The 19,475-nt window shown below is 40.6% G+C and overlaps 1 protein-coding gene across 1 annotated transcript; it reads left to right on the top strand.

Moving 5' to 3' along the window:
- Nucleotides 1–546: 546 nt before the first annotated feature.
- ATMIN (ATM interactor) lies at nucleotides 547–18,034 on the top strand. The gene is made up of 4 exons (XM_074913705.1): nucleotides 547–781; nucleotides 6,144–6,269; nucleotides 7,198–7,397; nucleotides 8,359–18,034. The coding sequence occupies exons 1-4, from the start codon at nucleotides 548–550 to the stop codon at nucleotides 10,187–10,189; spliced, it is 2,391 nt and encodes a 796-aa protein (XP_074769806.1). The 5' UTR covers nucleotide 547; the 3' UTR covers nucleotides 10,190–18,034.
- The last annotated feature ends 1,441 nt before the right edge of the window (nucleotides 18,035–19,475 follow it).

Raw genomic sequence — 19,475 nt, forward strand, 5'->3', positions numbered from 1 at the left:
AGAGGAGAGGGGGGCTCTGCAGGGAACGCGAGGCCGCAGCACAGCCTGGGAGCTGTATACAGCACCTCGCTCTTCCCCACCGAACGCTATCGTACTTTTTTTATTTTTTATTTTTTACTTTAACTAACCACTCTCTAGGGGGAACAGCTATGTGTTGTGTCACTGGTTCTTTAAAACGCGGGTCTGCATCAGTAAATGACTGCGAAGCAGATGATGTGCAGGGGGGATGCCCCAGCCCCGTCTACCCCGGGAGGGCAGCGGGGCGAAGGCTGGCACAGGCGCGTTTTCACACGCTCTAGCGCCATGCGCGGTTTAAATATCGACACCGCGATTCTCCCTCTCTTTTTGTGATGCTGTTTTTCCCCGTGAACACGTTCACCGTTTCCTCCCCCCGGCTCCCCGGCCGCCGCCACAGCAGCCGCAGCTCGCAGCGGGACGCTGACGTCGGGGGGCGGGGCCGGGCCGCGCGCCTGCTGAATATTCAATAGCGGCGATGACTATTGGCGGCCGCCCCCGGAAGTGGGGGGGCCGAGCAGCTGACAGCAACATGGCGGCGGCGGCGGCAGCAGCCGGGCGGCGTGGCGGGGGGTTGGGGCGGCCCCCGGCGCCGGCGCCTGTGCCCGTGGGGGACCTGCCGCCCGCCGGCGAGCTGGTGCGGCCCTCGGTGACAGAGCTGTCCCAAGTGAGGACCAACATCCTGTGCACCGTGCCCGGCTGCGGCAAGGTGCTGCCCAACAGCCCGGCCCTCAACATGCACCTGAGCAAGGCCCACCCGGTCCAGGTACCGCCGCCGCCCCGACTCGGGCCCGCCGCGCGGTGAGGCGAGGCCGGCCCCGCCGCCCCGCTCCTGCTCGGCCCCGCGGCCCCGGGGGTGCCCCGCCCCTCGCCCCTCACCTTGCTCTGCGGGGCTCTGTCATGGCGCGGCTCCTCCTTCCGCTCCGGGCCGAAGTCCCCCGGGGCCACCGCCGCGGCCCTGCCCAAGGCCCGGCCTCGCCCCGCCAGGCCCTGCCGCCTGGGCCTCCTGCCCCGGGCCCTGCCCCGCTGCGAGGAGTCGCCCGAGCCGCCGGCCCCCGCGGGCGGGGGGATCCGCTCCCGCTCGGCGGGAAGGCGAAGCCCCTCGGGGCCTGGGAGGGGGGCCCGGGGGCCGCGTCCGCAGCGCTTGGCCGTGCTCCGCTTTACTTTGTGGAGCGGAGTATGACTGGGGGGGGCTATTCCAGGGGGGCATTACCAGGCCTTTCGCGTTGTCTCTTGTTCGTGTCTCCCCCACGTGAGAAGCGGGTGTGTGTGTAAATACACGAGTGTGTGCGTGTGCACCGACCGGCCGGGCGTATTGGCAATTCCACTGAAATCACTCAGAGAAAATAACCAATTTTGTACCAGTGTTAAACATAACTAAGGCAGTTAAAAGTTCTCCGGGACTCAGTTTCTGTTATTTCGTTTGCTTATTGCTTCTCTTTCTGCAGTAAGACATTATAGCCCCACTTGTGAGGTGCTATGCAAACATACTGCGTTTCCTACCCTGAGCAGTTGGCAAGCCACCGTAATCCAAACGCCGAGTGCTGTTATGCTGGGGTTTTTGTTTGTTTTTTAAAAATGTCTGTGAGCCAAAAAAAACCTAGATGGATGCCATTTTGGAAACAAGCCCTCATTACCATAGTACTCCTGAGAAAACGGCAGCATGTTCGGGGGGGAGGAGAGCCACAGTTCAGCAGCATATCTTTGAGTGTGGGACTTTCAGAAAGATATCCTTACTTTTTGCAAAATCATAATGCCAAGTGTGTGAGGACAAATCCTATTCCTGGAAAACTTCAAGCGCAGCATTCATAGCTCCATCCTAAAAATGCAGCCCCAGTGGGCAAACAATAAACATACTTGTTTTGCGAAATGGCTAATTACAGAATCAAGCGCCTGTTACGGGCGATCGTTTGTGATGAACAAAAGAAAACAAGCTCAAGCTTACTTGCGATCTCCTCTCTCTGATTGTTTAATTTCAGCTCTTAATATGCACTGACAACTTGTGTGTGTGTTATGTATTATATCTCATGTGTGTGGCGGTACGACAGAAGTTGGAAACGTTCAGTCAGGTCCAGCAGATGGTAGTTTCGGTTGTGAGCTTGTGCTCTGAGAAAGGACTGCAGCTAGTGGGTTGTGTAACTCATGTTTGGGGTGTGATGGGTGAGGAAATGCTGCTTGCTCAACTGCCTCAGTAGCTATTAGCTGTTGGTGCCTTGTAGAATATTATTTCATACACCTAATTACTAAATCTTGTGATAGCTTGGATACATACTGAAACGTGGATGGATGCAGATTTTTCAGGAACATCTGACTTATTCCAGGGGCATTGTAACTGAGGGTAAAATGTTATCGGGACTTAAGGGAGGCTAATTTTTCTGTACTGTGTCTGAGAAAATATCTTCAGTATTATGCACGGCTTGAGAATGCGTCTTGAATGAAAGGATAAAGATACGAAGGCAAAAAGATACAAATCTAGGTGTGTTACTATGTTCCTCCAGGAAGAGATAGACTTGGACTAATATTTTAGTATTGGTATTTCCTTTTAAGAGATAACTGATTCCCCAGACAAAAAGAATTCAGTGGATTGCATTTTTAGTGAAATGTGAGGAATTAGTGAAGAGGCAACTTCACAAATGAGATTGTAAGAAGCTATTGGGGAAGGAGAAAACACAGTGCTGAAGAGAAGGGAGGCTGACTTGGTTAATTTTCATTAATAAAAATAGCAGCAATAGGATCTTTTGATACCAAAAACTGTGAGGTATTGTTGCTGCAGAGGAAGGACGTTTACATAGGACAGCAAGATTACCCTGTAAAAACAGAATCAAGTGCAGTAGTACAAGGTTATAGTCTTGTGAAGTGATAACAAAAAAAATTTAACCAGCCCTAGTTTGTAACAAATAACTGAGATGGGAAAACACTTGCAAAAGCTGTTTAGTCATACGTGCATGAGCATTTAGGGTAATGCTGCTGTGAGAAGGGCAGTTCTAAAATATGTCAGAGGGTAGGAATCTGATTCAAATCAGCTAAAATGAACCCAGAAGAGGTGTAGAAAAGGGCTGCTAAGGGTGATGAATAGCAAGTGTGTCTAACAAAGGGAAATTAGAAGAATTTGGCTTCTTTGGCCTAACAGAAGAAGGTATGATGAAGTGATGATATATAAATGTTTCTGGCTCCTTAGCTTAAATAAGCCAGTGAAAAATGAGAACAGTGGGTATAAACTGACATTTTAATATATTAGACTTGAAATTTTAAAATAATACAGACAAAAGAAATTTTTATGGGTGGAAGGGGAAGACTTACGTGTAATTTAAAAATGAAGCTAGAGGAGTTCCTGTAAAGGAAAAGATTCTGTGGATTCCTATGATAGCAGGGAGGCTGTAGTCAGTGGCGGACTGGAAAGGGTAGCTTACCCTTGGGGTGTGTTATCCAAATTAAACTACCACAGTAGTTTTTATAATAAGAATAAATGCACTTCTCTCTGCTGTTTAGTAAAGAAATGCATGATCTGCTGCTGCAAAAAGAAGTTTTAAATAGTTGGCTACAGTCTACTGCAACTTACTGTTTTAAATTCATCCTTTGGAGCAGGGCTTTCTGTTTCAGGAAAGCAAGATGTCACTACGTTCACCTTGACTAAATCAGTAGTGAGGATTTACTTCCCAGTTTCTGTGTCACACAAGCCCAGTCCAAATGTCAGTATTCCCTACAAGTGTCTGTGTTGCGAGAAGTTAATTTAACAAATATCTACCAGTGATTGTGGTGGGTGGTTATTATGGAGACATGGAGAGTAAAATCAGACATACAAGGAAAAGACTTGTGAGAACTGCTGAAATATGACTGGCCAAACAGGTTTTTGATATATAAGATTAACCATTTAGAGCCAGGAGGACTCAGAAAATGGTCAAAACAAGATTACTCTCTGAATAGGTTTACTTCTATGTGTGGAGTATCTCTCAACTTGACTGTGATCTGTGCCTTGAAAGTCTATGTTCCAGCTGTTTTAAAAGTGTCTTACGTTTTTATAGCTTTTAAACACTTGGTGTTATTCTGTACCTTAGTACTTAAGTAGTTTTAAATAACCTGACTGTGGTTACCTGTTAAGTGCCTGAACATGTTGCCCTGGCATTTTCTGGGTTGTGACATTAAATACAACTCACTTTGAATAACTTCTTACTTACGAATAAGTCACTCCCAGAGACCAAACGTAACTTTGACTTAAAGGCATTTTTTTTTTCTCTTGAAGACTTTGAGACTGGCATCTGGTCAAAGTGTTTCAGGGTAGACTCAGAGTTACAAAGTGTAATTGGGGGTAGTACGGCTGGAACAACTAGATTTCTTTGAGTCATATTCCTGTTTTGGCCAGTGGCTTTAGGAGGGGCACAAATAATCACAGTAATTTTTCAGCAGAGATAAAACAGGCCTGTTTATGAATGGTTTGTCCACGGGGAAAACTGCTGCACACAGAGATGCTTAGAAGGTTAAAACTCCCTTTTTAGATAATTATTCCAGGTTTTCTAGACGAAATGGCAGCTGATCATTTTGGTCCAGAGGCTCTAAACTTTGCTTCTTTGCGTACAGCTGATCATTTTGGTCCAGAGGCTCTAAACCTTGCTTCTTTGCGCATGGTATGTCATTAACAAAAACAAACTTGTGGCAGCATCAGCAAGTAGCGGTGCTGAGTGTGTGGAACTGTAACCGAAATATTGCTTTGAAGGGACTACATTTTACACAGAGTATCTTCGATTGAGAGATGATTTGAGGAAACACAAAATGATTGAAGTGTCCCGCTCATCTGCTTCACAGTATTCCTGAAGTGCAAATGCATACTTCAAAAGCAAGGCAGGAGTAGCTCAGCACAGAGTTGTTGGGCTGTGCCCAACTGTAGCTAGGCAAGAAGCAGGAGGGTGAGCAGTGAACCCCTTTGTGTTTTGGCAGCCGTGGTACATACTTTGTTTCCTTCACCAGGGAGGACTGTTGCACTTTGTATCTACATTTATGTTTGCTGGAGATCAGCCTGAAGAAGGTTAGGGAGTGACTGGTGTAAAATCAACATTCTATCACTTAACTGTGCTTACTGTCACTGCCGTCATGCCAAGGAAAATCAGGTGCAGAGCTCAAAACAGGGCATGCTCCAGTAATTCTTCCCTGATTAATCATCTTGGGGATGCCATCGTGGACTAGTGTGACTGGCTCTGGGGACTTGGTTGGCCTCCTACTCAGTCTCAGGATGTAAGGAGACTCACAGTTACTCCAAGCGTCAGATTTTTAATAGTTCACTTTTCATTTTTTGCTTAGACACAGGTGCTTGGTGTTTCCACTGAGACTCTTTCAGGCAGGGTATGTCATGGGGGATACATCTTGTCTGGTTTCCATGGCTATGTCCTCAATAGGAATAGGTTATCTGTGGTTGAACAATCTGGACAATCCCACCAGTGTGTCCTTTTCATATGTATTTTGAGGTCCTCTGAGCAAGTTGTGTTGCTTGCTTCTGTTGTGTATGTGTGAGTGAGGCAGATCACATGGAAGGTGCATGTATGCCTGTCATTTAAGGTTTGGAGGTTCAGAATTAGCATACCAGTTGTTAGTTACATAGACTTAAGTGAGATTTGGTTTATGATCTGAATTAAGTGGCAGAGTATACTTGGCATTTTTCATTTTATTACAAGTAAAGTTTAAATAGTGCCAACAGAATTCCAACATCAGGGAAGTGTTCTGTTACAGTGTGTGAGTAATTTTAATGGAGCTTCAAGTAGGCTGTGCTACTAACAAGTAAAACCACATTGAATGGGAAGTGTAGTGTAGTATCTGTAGGAAAAGGGGTTTTGCTCAAATAACACAAAAGGCAGTTATAATTAGCTTGGGGCAGCAAGTACTTTGGTAAAAGTAAATAGTACAGTACCACTACTCTGTAGAGCTTGTTGTAATTTCACTTGGTAATTTTGATGGTATGTTTGTACAGTAGAATCCACATAGGGGGAAAACTCCATTTGAACTTTCTTGGCACTTGGGAAAGTGTCTTCAACGCATGGAGGTGTGTAAACTTAGTGAGCCAAAGTTGATGTGTATTTTGAATGTTGTCTTTAATATGCAAACCTGTAGAATTGTCAATTTCTCAATTGGTTCTTTTTCAGGATGGAAAAATTAATGCACCAATAAGGAAGGGTCTGAAAACTTCACAGAAATTCTACTGCTGTCCTATTGAAGGCTGCCCTAGAGGACCAAACAGACCATTTTCTCAATTTTCTCTTGTAAAACAGGTATTCCTGTTTCCTACGGTATTTTTATACTGATTTAGTCCTGACTGTCTCTACTCCAGAGAGTGTGCTCTTTCGCATTCCAGTATAAGCAAAACCTCTCAGCATATATCCAGAAGTTGGAGAACTGTATGCAGAAATTCCACGTGGGCATATGGTTAATGAATGTGCATGTTGATATTAGCAGACTTGGACCTTTTGATTAGGCAGATGCCAGTATGTTCTGCTAAACCAGAAGACAGCCCCTCTCTACAAGTTAAAAAGATGGAGAAAGATCAAAGAGGGGAAAAAAATGACAGTAGCAACCAATAAGGGTTTAAAATGTGGCTGATGGTTTTAAACTGCTTTTTCAGATGGTCAGGGATTAAGTTTTTCTCTGCTTTAATATCAAAATGCATTTTTTTACTATTTATCTGTTTAAGAAAACATGTAAGACTTGTTTTGGCATGAATGAGTGAAAAAAGCACTCTTCTGCTGTTGGTTACCAGTGCTAAGCTGGGGAGACCATAGGAGATGAGTAGCTACCCCTTGGCATTTGCTCTGAAGGTGACCTGTTTGAATTGAGACTGTTTGCTCAGTTGTAGATTTTCAGGAGTGTGCACATGTTGCAACATACACTTACTACGCTCTTTGGCAAGATTGAGCTATAGCTTTGTTAATGTCCGTAGAAAACTTCCAATAGCATTAGGACACATAAATGTTTATCTGTGTTTTAAGAAGCAAATAGCACAAGCAGATTTGCAAATTTTAAATTATTTCTGTTGATTTCTTTAAGCTTGTAACATTCCTAATGAGACTTAAAAAAAAAATTAATTCTACTCAAGGCTCTTTAACAACAAAAGAAAAGTAAATATTAATGTCTCCCCTAAAGATTATTTTCTCTTTTTTTGTCTTAGCTGAAGGCTAATATACTTTTCATTGTGTATTCTAGCACTTTATGAAAATGCATGCTGAAAAGAAGCACAAATGTGATAAATGTAGTAACTCCTACGGTACAGAATGGTATTTGAAACGGCACATAGAGGTCTGTGGCAAGACTTTCCAGTGTACTTGTGGGTGCCCTTATGCCAGCAGAACAGCATTACTGTCTCATATTTACAGAACCGGCCATGAAATTCCTGCAGAACACAGGTAAAAGTGAAGCAGTTAAGTAACCATGCTTACATTCATCACCAAGTCCCCTGTCTCCCATGTACTAGCTTTTTGTCTCCTTTCTGTTGATTAAATTGGAAATAGACTCCCATTGTTTTAGCTGTAAAGCAGTTTGCAGTTTCTTTGTTCTGTTGCTTTTAGTAGTTTCTGTTTTTTGAAGGCAATGACGATCATCTGATCAATAAGATCAGATTTCCACACATAAAACAAAAAGTACTGATAAAACTGCACTGCGTGGCAGAAACACTAGCAGTTCCTGTTGCATCTGCTTTTACAGTTCTGTGAGAGCAGAGATGATTTGGAAATACTTATAGATGGTAACTATAGAGTTCAGCTGGGGTTTTTTTATAGTCTGTCGTCTTTGCCAGTGTTAGTAGTAATTTTTAAATGCCTATATATGCATGTTTAGATTTATAGTTGTCTTAACGTGTACATATATTTCACAAAGGGTGATCTGTTTTCTGAGGCCTATCCTGTCTGTCTGCGAGATTCAACTGCTGCAAAACTAAGTTTTGTGTGAAGGAGTGTATCTTCAGTTTCCGTAAGAAGTCTTTATCTGTGCACAATTTTAAGAGCACTGTCCCTTCAATGCTCAGTCTGGGTCAGCATCAAAGTAACAAATTAAACATCTTCAAATCAGAGTGCTTAATGTACAAGGGGGAAGAAACCATCTAAACTTCACCTCCATTTAGAAATAGGTCTCCATAAAAGAGAGAACCCTTTTTTCTTTTTTAAGTGGGAGAGTGAGGACTGAAATTCTAAAAAAAATGATTTTTGATTTTCGTGGAGTCTTTTTATGTTTTAATCAGGATTAATTTTCTTCTCATATCCAACCTTATCTGTGACTTCAGTTTATATTTTCAATGCAGTGACTCAAAAGAATGGAAGGCAGATGTTTTGTGCTTGAAAGGAGTATAAATTATTGATCTCATGTTCACAGGGATCCTCCAAGTAAGAAAAGGAAAATGGAAACCTCCATACATAATCAGCAGCTGGCAGAGAAAGCAAATGAAGCATTCATCAGTACACGCAATAATAATCCTGGCACTCAGGAATTGGAGTCCTCTGAAGTGAAACTAGTGGCCTCTCTTGAAGGCTCCTGCAGTTCTAACTTCACAAACCAAATGCAGCCAAGAAGTACACCGAAGATGCTTTTACCAAAGCCCAAGGTGGCTTTGGTTAAACTTCCAGTGATGCAGCTTGCTCACTTGCCTATATATGTATCTGCAACAGACTCTTCTGTCAAACCTGCTGTAGTGGCTGTTGATAATCAAGGTTCAGTTGTAAGTACTGTTCATTTATTGCCTCAATCTATAGGAATTCTGATTCCAGCACTGGAGGCAGAAACACTTGTATTTAAAGATAGTATGCCTGTTTCAAAAGTGACAAATTCTGGTGATCATGAACCAGTAAGTACTGGTGTACAAGTTGAGCTGGATAAGTTTACATCGAATAACGCAGGGCAAGAGCTGGGGAATGTTTGTCACAAGAATAAAATTTCTTCAATAAATATACAGACTGACTTATCTTGTATTTCACAGAACTTTGTACCAGCTGCAGCCTGGACTCCCAATTCTTCTGTATCCTCTTGCTCTCAGACAGACCTGTCATTCAGTTCACAGGTTTCGTTACCCATCAGTGTGCAAACACAGACGCTGCTGCCCGCTTCCAGACTGACTTCATCCATAGCTGCTCAGACTGACGCCTTCAGTCAGGTTTGTTTTCCAACGTGTGGCATTTCTAGGGAGACTCAGACCAGTAGGACACAGGACTCTCTTGATGGCAGAGTGCAAATGGACCAGGCTGTAATGTGCGGTGATATCTTCGACAATGTTCATTCATCGTATAATGTTTCTACTCACATCGAACTTCCAGAAAACAATTTAATGCCTGCAAATATAGATCAAACCTTGCTTCAAAGGACTACTTGTAAGAGCCTGAATCAAGACACGGTGAAGTCTGAATCCCTTATCAGCTTCAATACACAGACTAATATACTTCCACCTCAAAATACGATGGATAATCAAACCCAGACAATGGACCTACTAAGTGATCTGGAAAATATCTTTTCAGGAAACATGTCTGGCCAGACACTGGATAATCGTGGCCTTTTGTCCGAGACAAGTTCTAATGCTGACACGCATCTGCCATCTGGTCCATCACAGAGCACAGGAATAGACTTTGACATCGAAGAGTTCTTTTCAGCATCCAATATCCAAACTCAGACTGAAGAGAGTGAGCTTGGTACCCTAAACTCTGAGCCAGTTTTGGAGTCACTGGACATTGAAACTCAGACTGATTTCTTATTTTCAGACAGTGCCACTCAATCATATAGCTGCCGAGGAAATTCTAACTTCTTAGGTTTGGAGATGTTTGATACACAGACGCAGACAGACTTGAATTTCTTTTTGGACAGTAATACCCATCTGCCTTTAGGAAATATTCTGAAGCAGTCTAGTTTCTCCATGAGTACTGACTCATCTGATACAGAAACCCAGACAGAAGTATATCCAGCTACTAAAAGTACACCTACTCAGAATATTGAAAGCAAAGTTCAGCTCAGTAGCGCCGAAACACAGACTATGGATAGCTGCTTTGAGAATCTAGGGAGTTTATTCCTTACCAGCAATGAGACACAGACAGCAATGGATGACTTTCTTCTGGCTGACTTAGCCTGGAATACAATGGAGTCCCAGTTCAGTTCAGTAGAAACACAGACCTGTGAAGAGCTGTGCTCCTTGTTTCAGAGCTCGGACAAGCCCAGCCATTGAGTACTACGTAATATAACTGTTTCCTGTGGTTTGAAATTAAGTTATTGGGGTGGGAGAGATGGCTTGACCGAGTCAGCCACTTTGCATTATTGAATGTAGTTATCTCTAGCAGTTGGCCTAAGAGACTTTTCGTCCTGAAGGTACTCTATTGAATATGTAACTACATAAGCTGTGTGTGTATAAATGGGGATAAGGGGGGGTTGTCACATGTTAATTATACATTTGAACCTTAAAAAAAAAAAATTATGTGGTGCCTATGTTTTTTCCTCAGACTTCTTTACAAAGCTGATACTGCTTTCATTTAAACAGAAGAACTTTTTAAGTTGTTCTCTGTCCTATATATCTACCTGTTCCTGGCTTACTTACAGGGTTCCAGTGTGCTGGACCAAAACACTGACCTGTCCAATTAAGATGCTTCCCTGAACTTACGGGGGAGGATTCTATTAGTGTAAGCTACTTCTGTTTACTTTTTTTAGTAGCTTGTATTTTAAATCCAGCATGAACATAATAAGCTGTATTGTCTTCTTTTACTTTATGTCTTCACAGCTCTTTCTCCTGCATAAGTTGGTATTTTCCACAAAACTGTCCAATACACTAGACACATACAGACTCTTGAATTGTTGAATATATTTATTATTAAAAATATGTAGAAAGCAGTACTTTTTTTTTTTTTCTCTGAGTGGCACTGATGCCCTTTGAAGGGTAGGAAGAGAACTTGGAATACATAATTATAGGGAAATTTAGTATGTTGTCCATTTAGCTAGTGTAATAAATGGGACTAACATTTTAGAATCTTCAGGAGGGATTTGCTTAAATTATTTCTGTCTGTAAGATGCAGATGTTACAATGTGTGTGCCTTAAAGACTGGAATAATTTGTTTTCACTGAAATTCTCTTAGCTTTATTAAGATATAAGTTGAGAAATGTCAAAACTAATTTATACCTCTATGACATTAGCAGAAATCTTTAGAAATGGGAAATTAAATTCTCTAAAATAGTCACCTAGACGCCCCTTTTTGGACTTTCTGCTTCCAAAACCAATTGGAATCCGTACAACAGAGCTGGGAAATCAGCTCACAGAGCCCTTTCAGAACAGCAGTGTCTTGCTTTTGCACACTGATCTGCAGCCCTCAGTTCCTGAGAATAGTCAAATTCAAACAAACTGATTTTTCAGATAAAAAACATGACCTCTTAGAATTTTTAATATTAATCTTGTCCCTCATACCATTGTTTGGGGTATTTTTCATTTGCATGGAAAAAAAAATAATTAAGCCAGTTGTGAATGTACATTGGAATTTGGCCTTAACTAATTTTTATCTCTTACTATAATACCTGCAAAATGTAGGCCTCTGGTTTTGTCCTGGAGGGTTTTAGTTTCTGTTACCTTAAATGAAAAGAGAAACCCCTTCATGTCAAGTTTCTGGGCCTGTAACAGACTTTACTCATCCACTGTGAGAGGAGAGGCATTGGCTGTGTATTTACTAGGCAGCTCATCAGTAAATGTGTGTCCAAGCCTTAGTTTTTGAAGACTCACTGTTTTGTGCTTCATATGCTCAGCAAGGAGTGGGAGTTAAGTTACTCATCCATTGCAGCTAGCTTGTTTTGAAAATGAGCACTACCTCTTTTTTTTTTGTCTCTTCCTACCACGCTTTAAATTGCCATAGTTAACACACTAATATGATAAGCGTCTCTACTTTTACTGTAAATAATCTCTTTAGATTAACCCTGAAACTCGTATTTTCCTCCTGTAACCACAGCTGTTGTTGCCTGTTTAATTTTTCGACATTTCTAGCTGTGATTTCAGATACTTCCAGTCTTTAGCTGAAGAAACTGCAGAAAGGAATCTTGCAGTTCCCCCCAGGAGTACAGTAATTCTGCTTTGGGGAAAGTTGCCCCAGGTTTCACAGTGCCTAGAGTTCTGATCTTAAAGGTGGGATATGTTAATTAAAGGAAGGCCTTGCTTGTAATTCTGTTTCTTCTGAAGATATGACTGATTCATATTTACTTGCCTCCTTTGAAAGTGGGAAATAAATGACAAAATTAGGTTAATTTATTGCATTATTTTTCTAGTAATGTTGCTTCTTCATGTTTTAAAGTGTTTTCCCTTCTCCTTTCTTCCCCCTGGCTGGAATACCAGAGAACATCTCTTCATATGTAGGCTTCTGTGTTTTCCCACGTGCAAGTTGTCAGTACTGACGCATGAAAGAGGAGCAGTTACTATAAATCTGATTGGGGAAAACTGCATTTTCCCCAGCTGTAGAAGGCAGAAGTGAGAAACTGTTCATTACCTCTGAATTTAGAAAGTCTGTCTTTTTCCTGCAAGAGAAGGAATCTTGGGTGATGAGGAGCAGAATTACAGATGGCTTTGAATTGTAGCCATCTGAGAGCAGCTAGCATTTAAAGAACTTTGAAACTAATTTACAAATCGGAATGAGAATTGCCATGCTCTTAGGGTGTAAGCCAAAGCTCTTAAAACATCAGTGACTATCAGGAAAAAAAAGTTTGTGTAGACAGAATCTTACAATGTAAATGTTACTCATTTATTGTACTTTGTAATTAAAAGTACTCCTGAGTTTTGTGTGTTTTATTAGAACATGGAAATACCATTCCCTTCCCTCATCCAATGTGTTTAAAATATCTCAAACTTTAACTAGGAACACAGTACTACAACATGAAATTATTTATTGAAAGTGCAGTATTAAGAAATTATTAAATATGCCTGCATTGCTTTAGGGAAGTGGCTCATTCTGACCAAAATTAGCTTCTTTCTTCACAAATTTGCTTCTCCAAATTATTCATAAAAGTCAGAAACAAGTTTGGATCCTATGTTGCTGACATATAAATGTTGCTGCATACATAAGTATTTTTGTGAAAATGTGAAGACTGCAACCAGACTTCTTAGTTTGCTGAATCCCACAGTAAATGTAATGAAACATGATCTGAGATACTGTTGCTGAATATTATGAATTCTTCACATTTGAACAAGCTCTTTAAAATGGCTAATTTTCTTTTTTGGCCATTGTTTTAAAAATAAATTTCAGTCCAAACTATTTCTTGGTAGGACTAAAATTATACTTATCTCCATTTTTCTGCAGCTTGCCTCTGATTTTCAAGACACTGTCTCTATTGTTAAGTATTGGTCAGCAGTGACTTAGTACTTTGCTTATTCTTCTTTGTATCCTCTAGTGCCATTTTAACTGCTACACAAGAAGTAACATCAGATACTCCATAGCCTCTTAGCACCAATTTTTATCTGGAAGTGATACTAATGTTACTTGTACTTACTCTCTGCATTTCCTGCTGAATTCTGTTATGCTGTGATTGCTGGATCTTGAACTGGATGCCTCTGTAATGCTACTCAAAAACTGAATTGGTAGTTTTGTAATTTCACTTGAGCTTTTCTTTAGTACATAAAAGAACCAAACAAATTTGGGACATGCATTCTATGAGAGCATAAGCACAAAACAGCTGAAAAATGAGTGGTCTGTCTTGTTGCCTTTCATATTTGTCACAATGCTAAAAGCTTGTATGTCGCTAGATATATGTTTCTTCTAATTTTGGCTTTATTTGCATCTGTTTCTGCTAATACACTTGTAAATACTTCTTTCTGCTTTGGGTAGGGAGGGAATCCTCCCCCAGCTCTTCATGTCAGCCTAGAGAAATTGGTAGTGTAAAATCAGAGTTTACTAACGCTACGTATTCTTAGCTATGCAAAGCTGCTTGTGTCTAGACAATTTTCACTTCCAAAGGATATGAAATCTTATACATATATGTATACTTGCAGCTGTAAATTAAACAGCTGTAAAACAAGCCTTGTGAGACCTCATCTAGTTTTGAACAATTGAATCAGTGTCTGTAACTTAATGTATGTAACTAACACTCCTTACAAATTTTAATTCCAAGGCACATACGCAGTCATTTTTTCTGTTGAAAACAAAAGGCTGAATTTCCTTGTTAGTCACATGTACCTTAATTGTGTAGAGGCAACAGAACAAAGACAGACGTCTGCCTTCTACTGTTTTAAATCCTTATCCTGCTAACACCTGCTCACGCGCTTAGTCAGATCTGAATTGGTTGTTTGGGGGTTTTTTTTTGTGAGGCTGGGTAGAGATGTGAGTGTTGGCAGGATTGGGATGTTGGGGTGTTAGGGTTTTTTTAATAATCTTTCAAATGTAGGGTAAGTCAGTAGGACTCATACATACTGAATCAACATAGGGTGCTCAACTTGCAAAAGAATACTTTACTGAAATGACAACTCAGAGGTGAACCAAATGTACTTGCCTTTATCATTAAGGTTTGACAGTTTCCTGTGCTTTAATATATTTCTGACGTGTTCGTTTTTTTAAACATGATCTTAATGTACAATTTGCTGTTCCAAATACATTCACACCAAAATGTTGTCAGCATTCTGGGCCTTGCAAGCTTTTTCATTCACGTTTGGTTTAAGGTGCTGCTATGCTTGTGTTCTTAGTAGAACAGGCCTACGGTCAGCGGACTTCCAGTAGTAACTTTATATGAACACTGTGGGGACAGGGTTGTTTCATGGTAGCAAGCATCAGCGCATGGTGCAAACGGGCATCTTCTGTTTCTTTTGTTGTTTTTTAACAGTTGCTGTGAATTTAAATGTGTGCTAGACGAATTTGCTGCTTAGAGCATGACTGAATTTTCTGGTTTAAAATGCCATTGCTATGCAATGAACAGAATCAAGGAACTACATCGTTCAACTCTGCGCTGTCCTGCAGCCAGGTTGAGGGTATGTTTGTATTAGTGCACGTGACTCTTCCACTTCACCAAAAATGTAATCGGACAGCCTGACACAGTGGGAACTCCTGAAGGAACTGCTGAGTTAAACAGCAGAAAGTCTTTACTTCTGATTCTTTTTCATATACTGGCTTTACGGCAGTATTGTCAATGAGCAATGGAATATAATAGATGACTTGTGGTGATGTAAACTGTACACTGCACAACAACTAATGCTTTACATGCATGCTTTAAGCATTTGCATGCAGAGCTAGATTGACAGCACTTCTATCTACAGATATTTCATCTATGATAAAGCTAGATATGAAGGACAGCTGTATTTTCTTCAGTTTACAGAACTCAACACCTGATTATGATCTAAATTAAACTTGTAATTATTTAGAATGGATGAGTAATAAATCTCATGGGTGAGTCTTTCCCAAGGCATGAGTGAGTGAATCTCAAAAAGGCTGAGAAATGTCCTTAAAATATTTTTCTTCTCATCACCGGTGGCATTTTGATACAGTGGACAAACTGAGTTTTCAAAGGATGTCCATGTTTAATTCTTGCTATTTAAGCCAGTGAACTTATGATGAGTGGACAAAAGCAAGCATAAATTCTGAGACAATCCCAAAGAAGGAATGTTGTCCTAGTAGTTGTGAAACTTTTAAGTATATTAATGCATGCAGAGAAAACCTTGTGCCAAAATACTGTTTCATATTTCCCTCTGTTGGAAACTGAAGTGTTACGCAAAGCGACTAGTAAGTTATTCACAAGTATTGAAACGTTTTGTTCACAAATGAAGCACTTAATTTAGTCCTGTAAATTATACATATTTTGGAATAAAGTTAACTTCAATCATTTTTTGCCTTCTGTTTTAATGGCTGTGATCTCCTGCCTATAGAGGCATGGGTGGGGTACTCAGTGCCTGTTGGTAAGTACCACCCATTGCTCCTTAGCACCTTACCTTTTGATAGCTAGATGTCCTTTGAATTGGTAGAGATTTTGTAAATTAAAACTATTCTACAATGTCAGCCCTTGATCTCTAGAGGCAGGAAAAGTTTTTCTGTGTAGTCCTGCTTGTCAGTGAATCCTCAGAAGTTTAAACTGGCAACACAAAGGTGTTTGGAATGTCAAGAGTCATAAACCTGAAACAAATCCACTCGAGAGGGTCTCTGCTCTAAGTGAACCTGTGCATAGACTGGTGTGGACTCTGATGTGTATGGGCAGCACTGGGTTCTTCTGACCAGCAGCACTGAGGCTGGGGCTGCACTAGTTGTGCTCCATCTCAAACCTCTCAGCAGTGGGTGCAAAACTTAAGTCTGTAGTTACCTTGTATGCACAATGCAATATCTCTGCGGTTTCAGCTCACTGACAGAGGCCTTTCTTCTACAACAGACTCTCAGGACAGGATTACTTTACATTCTTTATCTACCCTATCATCTACCCCTCCTGTAATTTTCAAGATTTCTAGTCCTAAGTAACATCAAGTAGAAATTCAGCTGCATTATGATGATTAGTTTTTAAAGTACTAGAAAATTACAGTCCTCTCTAACAGCTTTTATTATTTTGCAATATATTTTATATAACTGAGAAAATAATTTTTGCCACTATGAATATTAAAAAAAAAAAAAGCTAGCATATGTTGATTTGAAGCATGGATCATACTTTGTTTCTTTTCTTCCTGTACAGTTCCCATGCTTAATAACGATCCCACCATTTTCTGTTAGTTGGAAAATACAAAATGCTAATTTCTACTGTTACCTGTCTATCTTATATATATAATTCAGTGGACGAACAAGCAGATGCTCCTAGTTCTACCCTTACATCAGCTACAGTCACACCTGAAGCATTCTCTGCTGTATACAGGCTGCTGTTCCCAGTCCTGTCACACTCAGAGGGAGGCATTTCCACAAGGCACCGCTCAGCCCTAGTGGCACCAAAATATGAAAGGTACTTCCAGAGGGGAGTATGTTGTAAGTATCTAGAAAATAAATTCCCGTTCTGAACATTTAAAATTATGAAAGAGTCAAATGTATAAGATGCTGGCCATCCTTTTAGGAATAATAGCCCTATTCCTACCATAGGGATGATTTTGCTGTTATTTCAGGCTTTTCATTATTCAGAACAGATTTGGCTCATGGACAAAAGTCAGGTACTTGGACAGACTGATCCTCATGAAACTTTCACAAATGGTAGACAGTGTAAAAGGCAGGATGAACTTGAACTCTCAATTAAGAAGATGATAATGGCTGTTTAGAAGGGAAGCCTCATGTATTTTTGAACTACTTTTTTGTTTGCTGTTGCTGAGAATTCACTTATTTCTTCTGCCAGCAGTGAAAACATCCCTGACCACTTTGTGTTTAGTTCTGAATTTCCTTCACTTAAAGAAATTGCATGCTGGCAAGCTGATTGTTTTGTGTCAAAACAATGGAATTAGAGGCAGATTTTCTTTCTGGCTCCAGGATTTGACAGTGAGTCCTCTGGAATCAGTCCTTTGGAAGTTTGGACCTAAAACAGAAGGGCAAAAATGTTGATTTAACTTTCAGGTGTTCCATCATTGTATTTTTACATTGTTGTCAACAATTCCCCTTTTGCTTGTTTTGTTTTGGCACCTTGAATACAGGAAGCACTTCTAGCTGATCTAGCCCTTAAATTTATTTCCCTTCCTGAACAGGAATGGCTTTATTCTTGAGAGAATTTACACGTAAACAAGAAGCTGCTGTTTCCTGTGCTAGAAGAACCCAGTGTATTCAAGGGCACATGATTTAAGCTTAAGTGTTGTGTATTCCTTTCTTTATGTTCTGGGCCTTTAGTTAGCAGCTTTTCTGGTCTTCTGCTACAGGTCTTGTCGCAGTAATCTGCGAGGGTGGTTCTTACAAGTATTATCTTGTGTCAGGCTGTAGTAAAACCTCTGTCTAATCTGTCTGATTTGACATTTTCAAAAACGTCCACAAAAATCTTACCTGGCATGAAACACTGGAAAATGTGGAAATAAAGTTTATAGTTTTTCCTGCAACTTTAAACTTTTTTTTTTTTTTCTGTAGTCCTAAAGAATTTGCTACCTGTCTGGAATGGCTGCAACTTATAATTACTATAATGAACATGTTTGGCTTTACTTCCTGTTAATTGGTAATGCAGTTTATTTTTCAGTTTTCTCACTGAAGCATCAGTATTTTCAGTTGTCTGAATGGGAGAGACTATCTTCTCTCCTTCTAGACTATGGAAAATGTTACTAGTTTCACAGGTACATATATGTTTGAATTTTCTATTTAGTGGAAAACGGGACTGAAATAAGTATATATGAATTTATTTATCTTGGGGCTATTTGTGAAGGATGCTTCTTTTGTAGAGCTTGCATTTTATATCTAAATATGAAAAACAGGATGCGAAAATATATTACCATAGAGGGATGGGTACAAAGAAGGGAGGAAAATGGTATGTCAGAGGGGGTGTCTGTTCTGTCGGAATGATACTGCACTTGTGTGACTGTAGCACTGTAACTGAATAGCAGTTAGGACAAGTTACTACAACAAAAAAAACCTGTTTCCTGGAACAACCAAGATGGAGCTTGTCTCCAGGCAGGCACTGGCAGAGATTTGCAGATATCCAGAGTATTGAAAGAGGTAAAAGATGCATATAGATAATATTATCGGCTATAATGACCTATTTTTAACAGACCTTTGTAACTTTTTAATAGGTTCTTTATAACTTTCCCTCTTGACTTGCAGCAAAATACCAAACAGGTACAAAACATTACTGCAATTTCAGGCTGAAAAGTTTAGCTTTTGTTCTTGGGGAAGAGTGAAGGAATGCAGCAGACAGTAACGCTGCCAGCAGCCTTGTGCTTTGTGGCGTGGGTGCGTGTTTCGGTCGCCGTTCGGCAGGTGGCACTCCTCCCTCCAGCACAGAGCTACCCGCGCTGGAAAAAGCACATCTGCTGCCAGAAAAACCGTGGCCCTGTTCTAACCTCCAGTGCGACAACTCGCATACTCTGCACCTCAAGCCGATATGTCACTCTACTTAAAGATATGCTTCTTAAAGTATTGTAATATACTTTCTATGCAAATGAATGTTCTAAAAAATGTCCAGATTTCCCAGAAAATTTGTATTAGGAGACAAAGCAAACTGCTTGGAGCTGTTATTTAACACTAGCACTCAGCTCCTGCGTTCCTCTCTAGAGGTCGTTTCATTTGAGTATTGGGTGAAGAGATGAAGCCATGTCATCCTTCCATTTTTTAAAGGAATAAACACACATTTAGATAAATATCACCTATTTTACTGAAACTATGCCTCTGGAAGGTGATGATTCTTTAGCTCTCATGTTGAGATACCTGAAGATGAACACAACAAACTGATGCCAGAAAACTACTAAAACTACATTTATGCACATTTATTACTAAAGAAATAAAACTAAAAAGACATTGCATTCCTTCATCTGTTTTAAAGTGGAAACCATATGCTATTGGGAGCCCTGCACTGGTATTATCTTTCCCTGTTTCAAATTTTTATCAAAGCATCAAAAGAGGGGAAGGGTGAGTTGCAGT

The sequence above is a fragment of the Athene noctua genome, chromosome 9, assembly GCF_965140245.1.
Source record: "Athene noctua chromosome 9, bAthNoc1.hap1.1, whole genome shotgun sequence".
Classification (NCBI taxonomy): domain Eukaryota; kingdom Metazoa; phylum Chordata; class Aves; order Strigiformes; family Strigidae; genus Athene; species Athene noctua.

Coding starts and splice junctions, on each gene's coding strand:
- ATMIN (XM_074913705.1), top strand. CDS start 548: ATGGCGGCGGCGGCGGCAGCAGCCGGGCGGCGTGGCGGGGGGTTGGGG. Junction 782..6,143: donor GCAAGGCCCACCCGGTCCAG/GTACCGCCGCCG, acceptor GTTCTTTTTCAG/GATGGAAAAATTAATGCACC. Junction 6,270..7,197: donor AATTTTCTCTTGTAAAACAG/GTATTCCTGTTT, acceptor TGTGTATTCTAG/CACTTTATGAAAATGCATGC.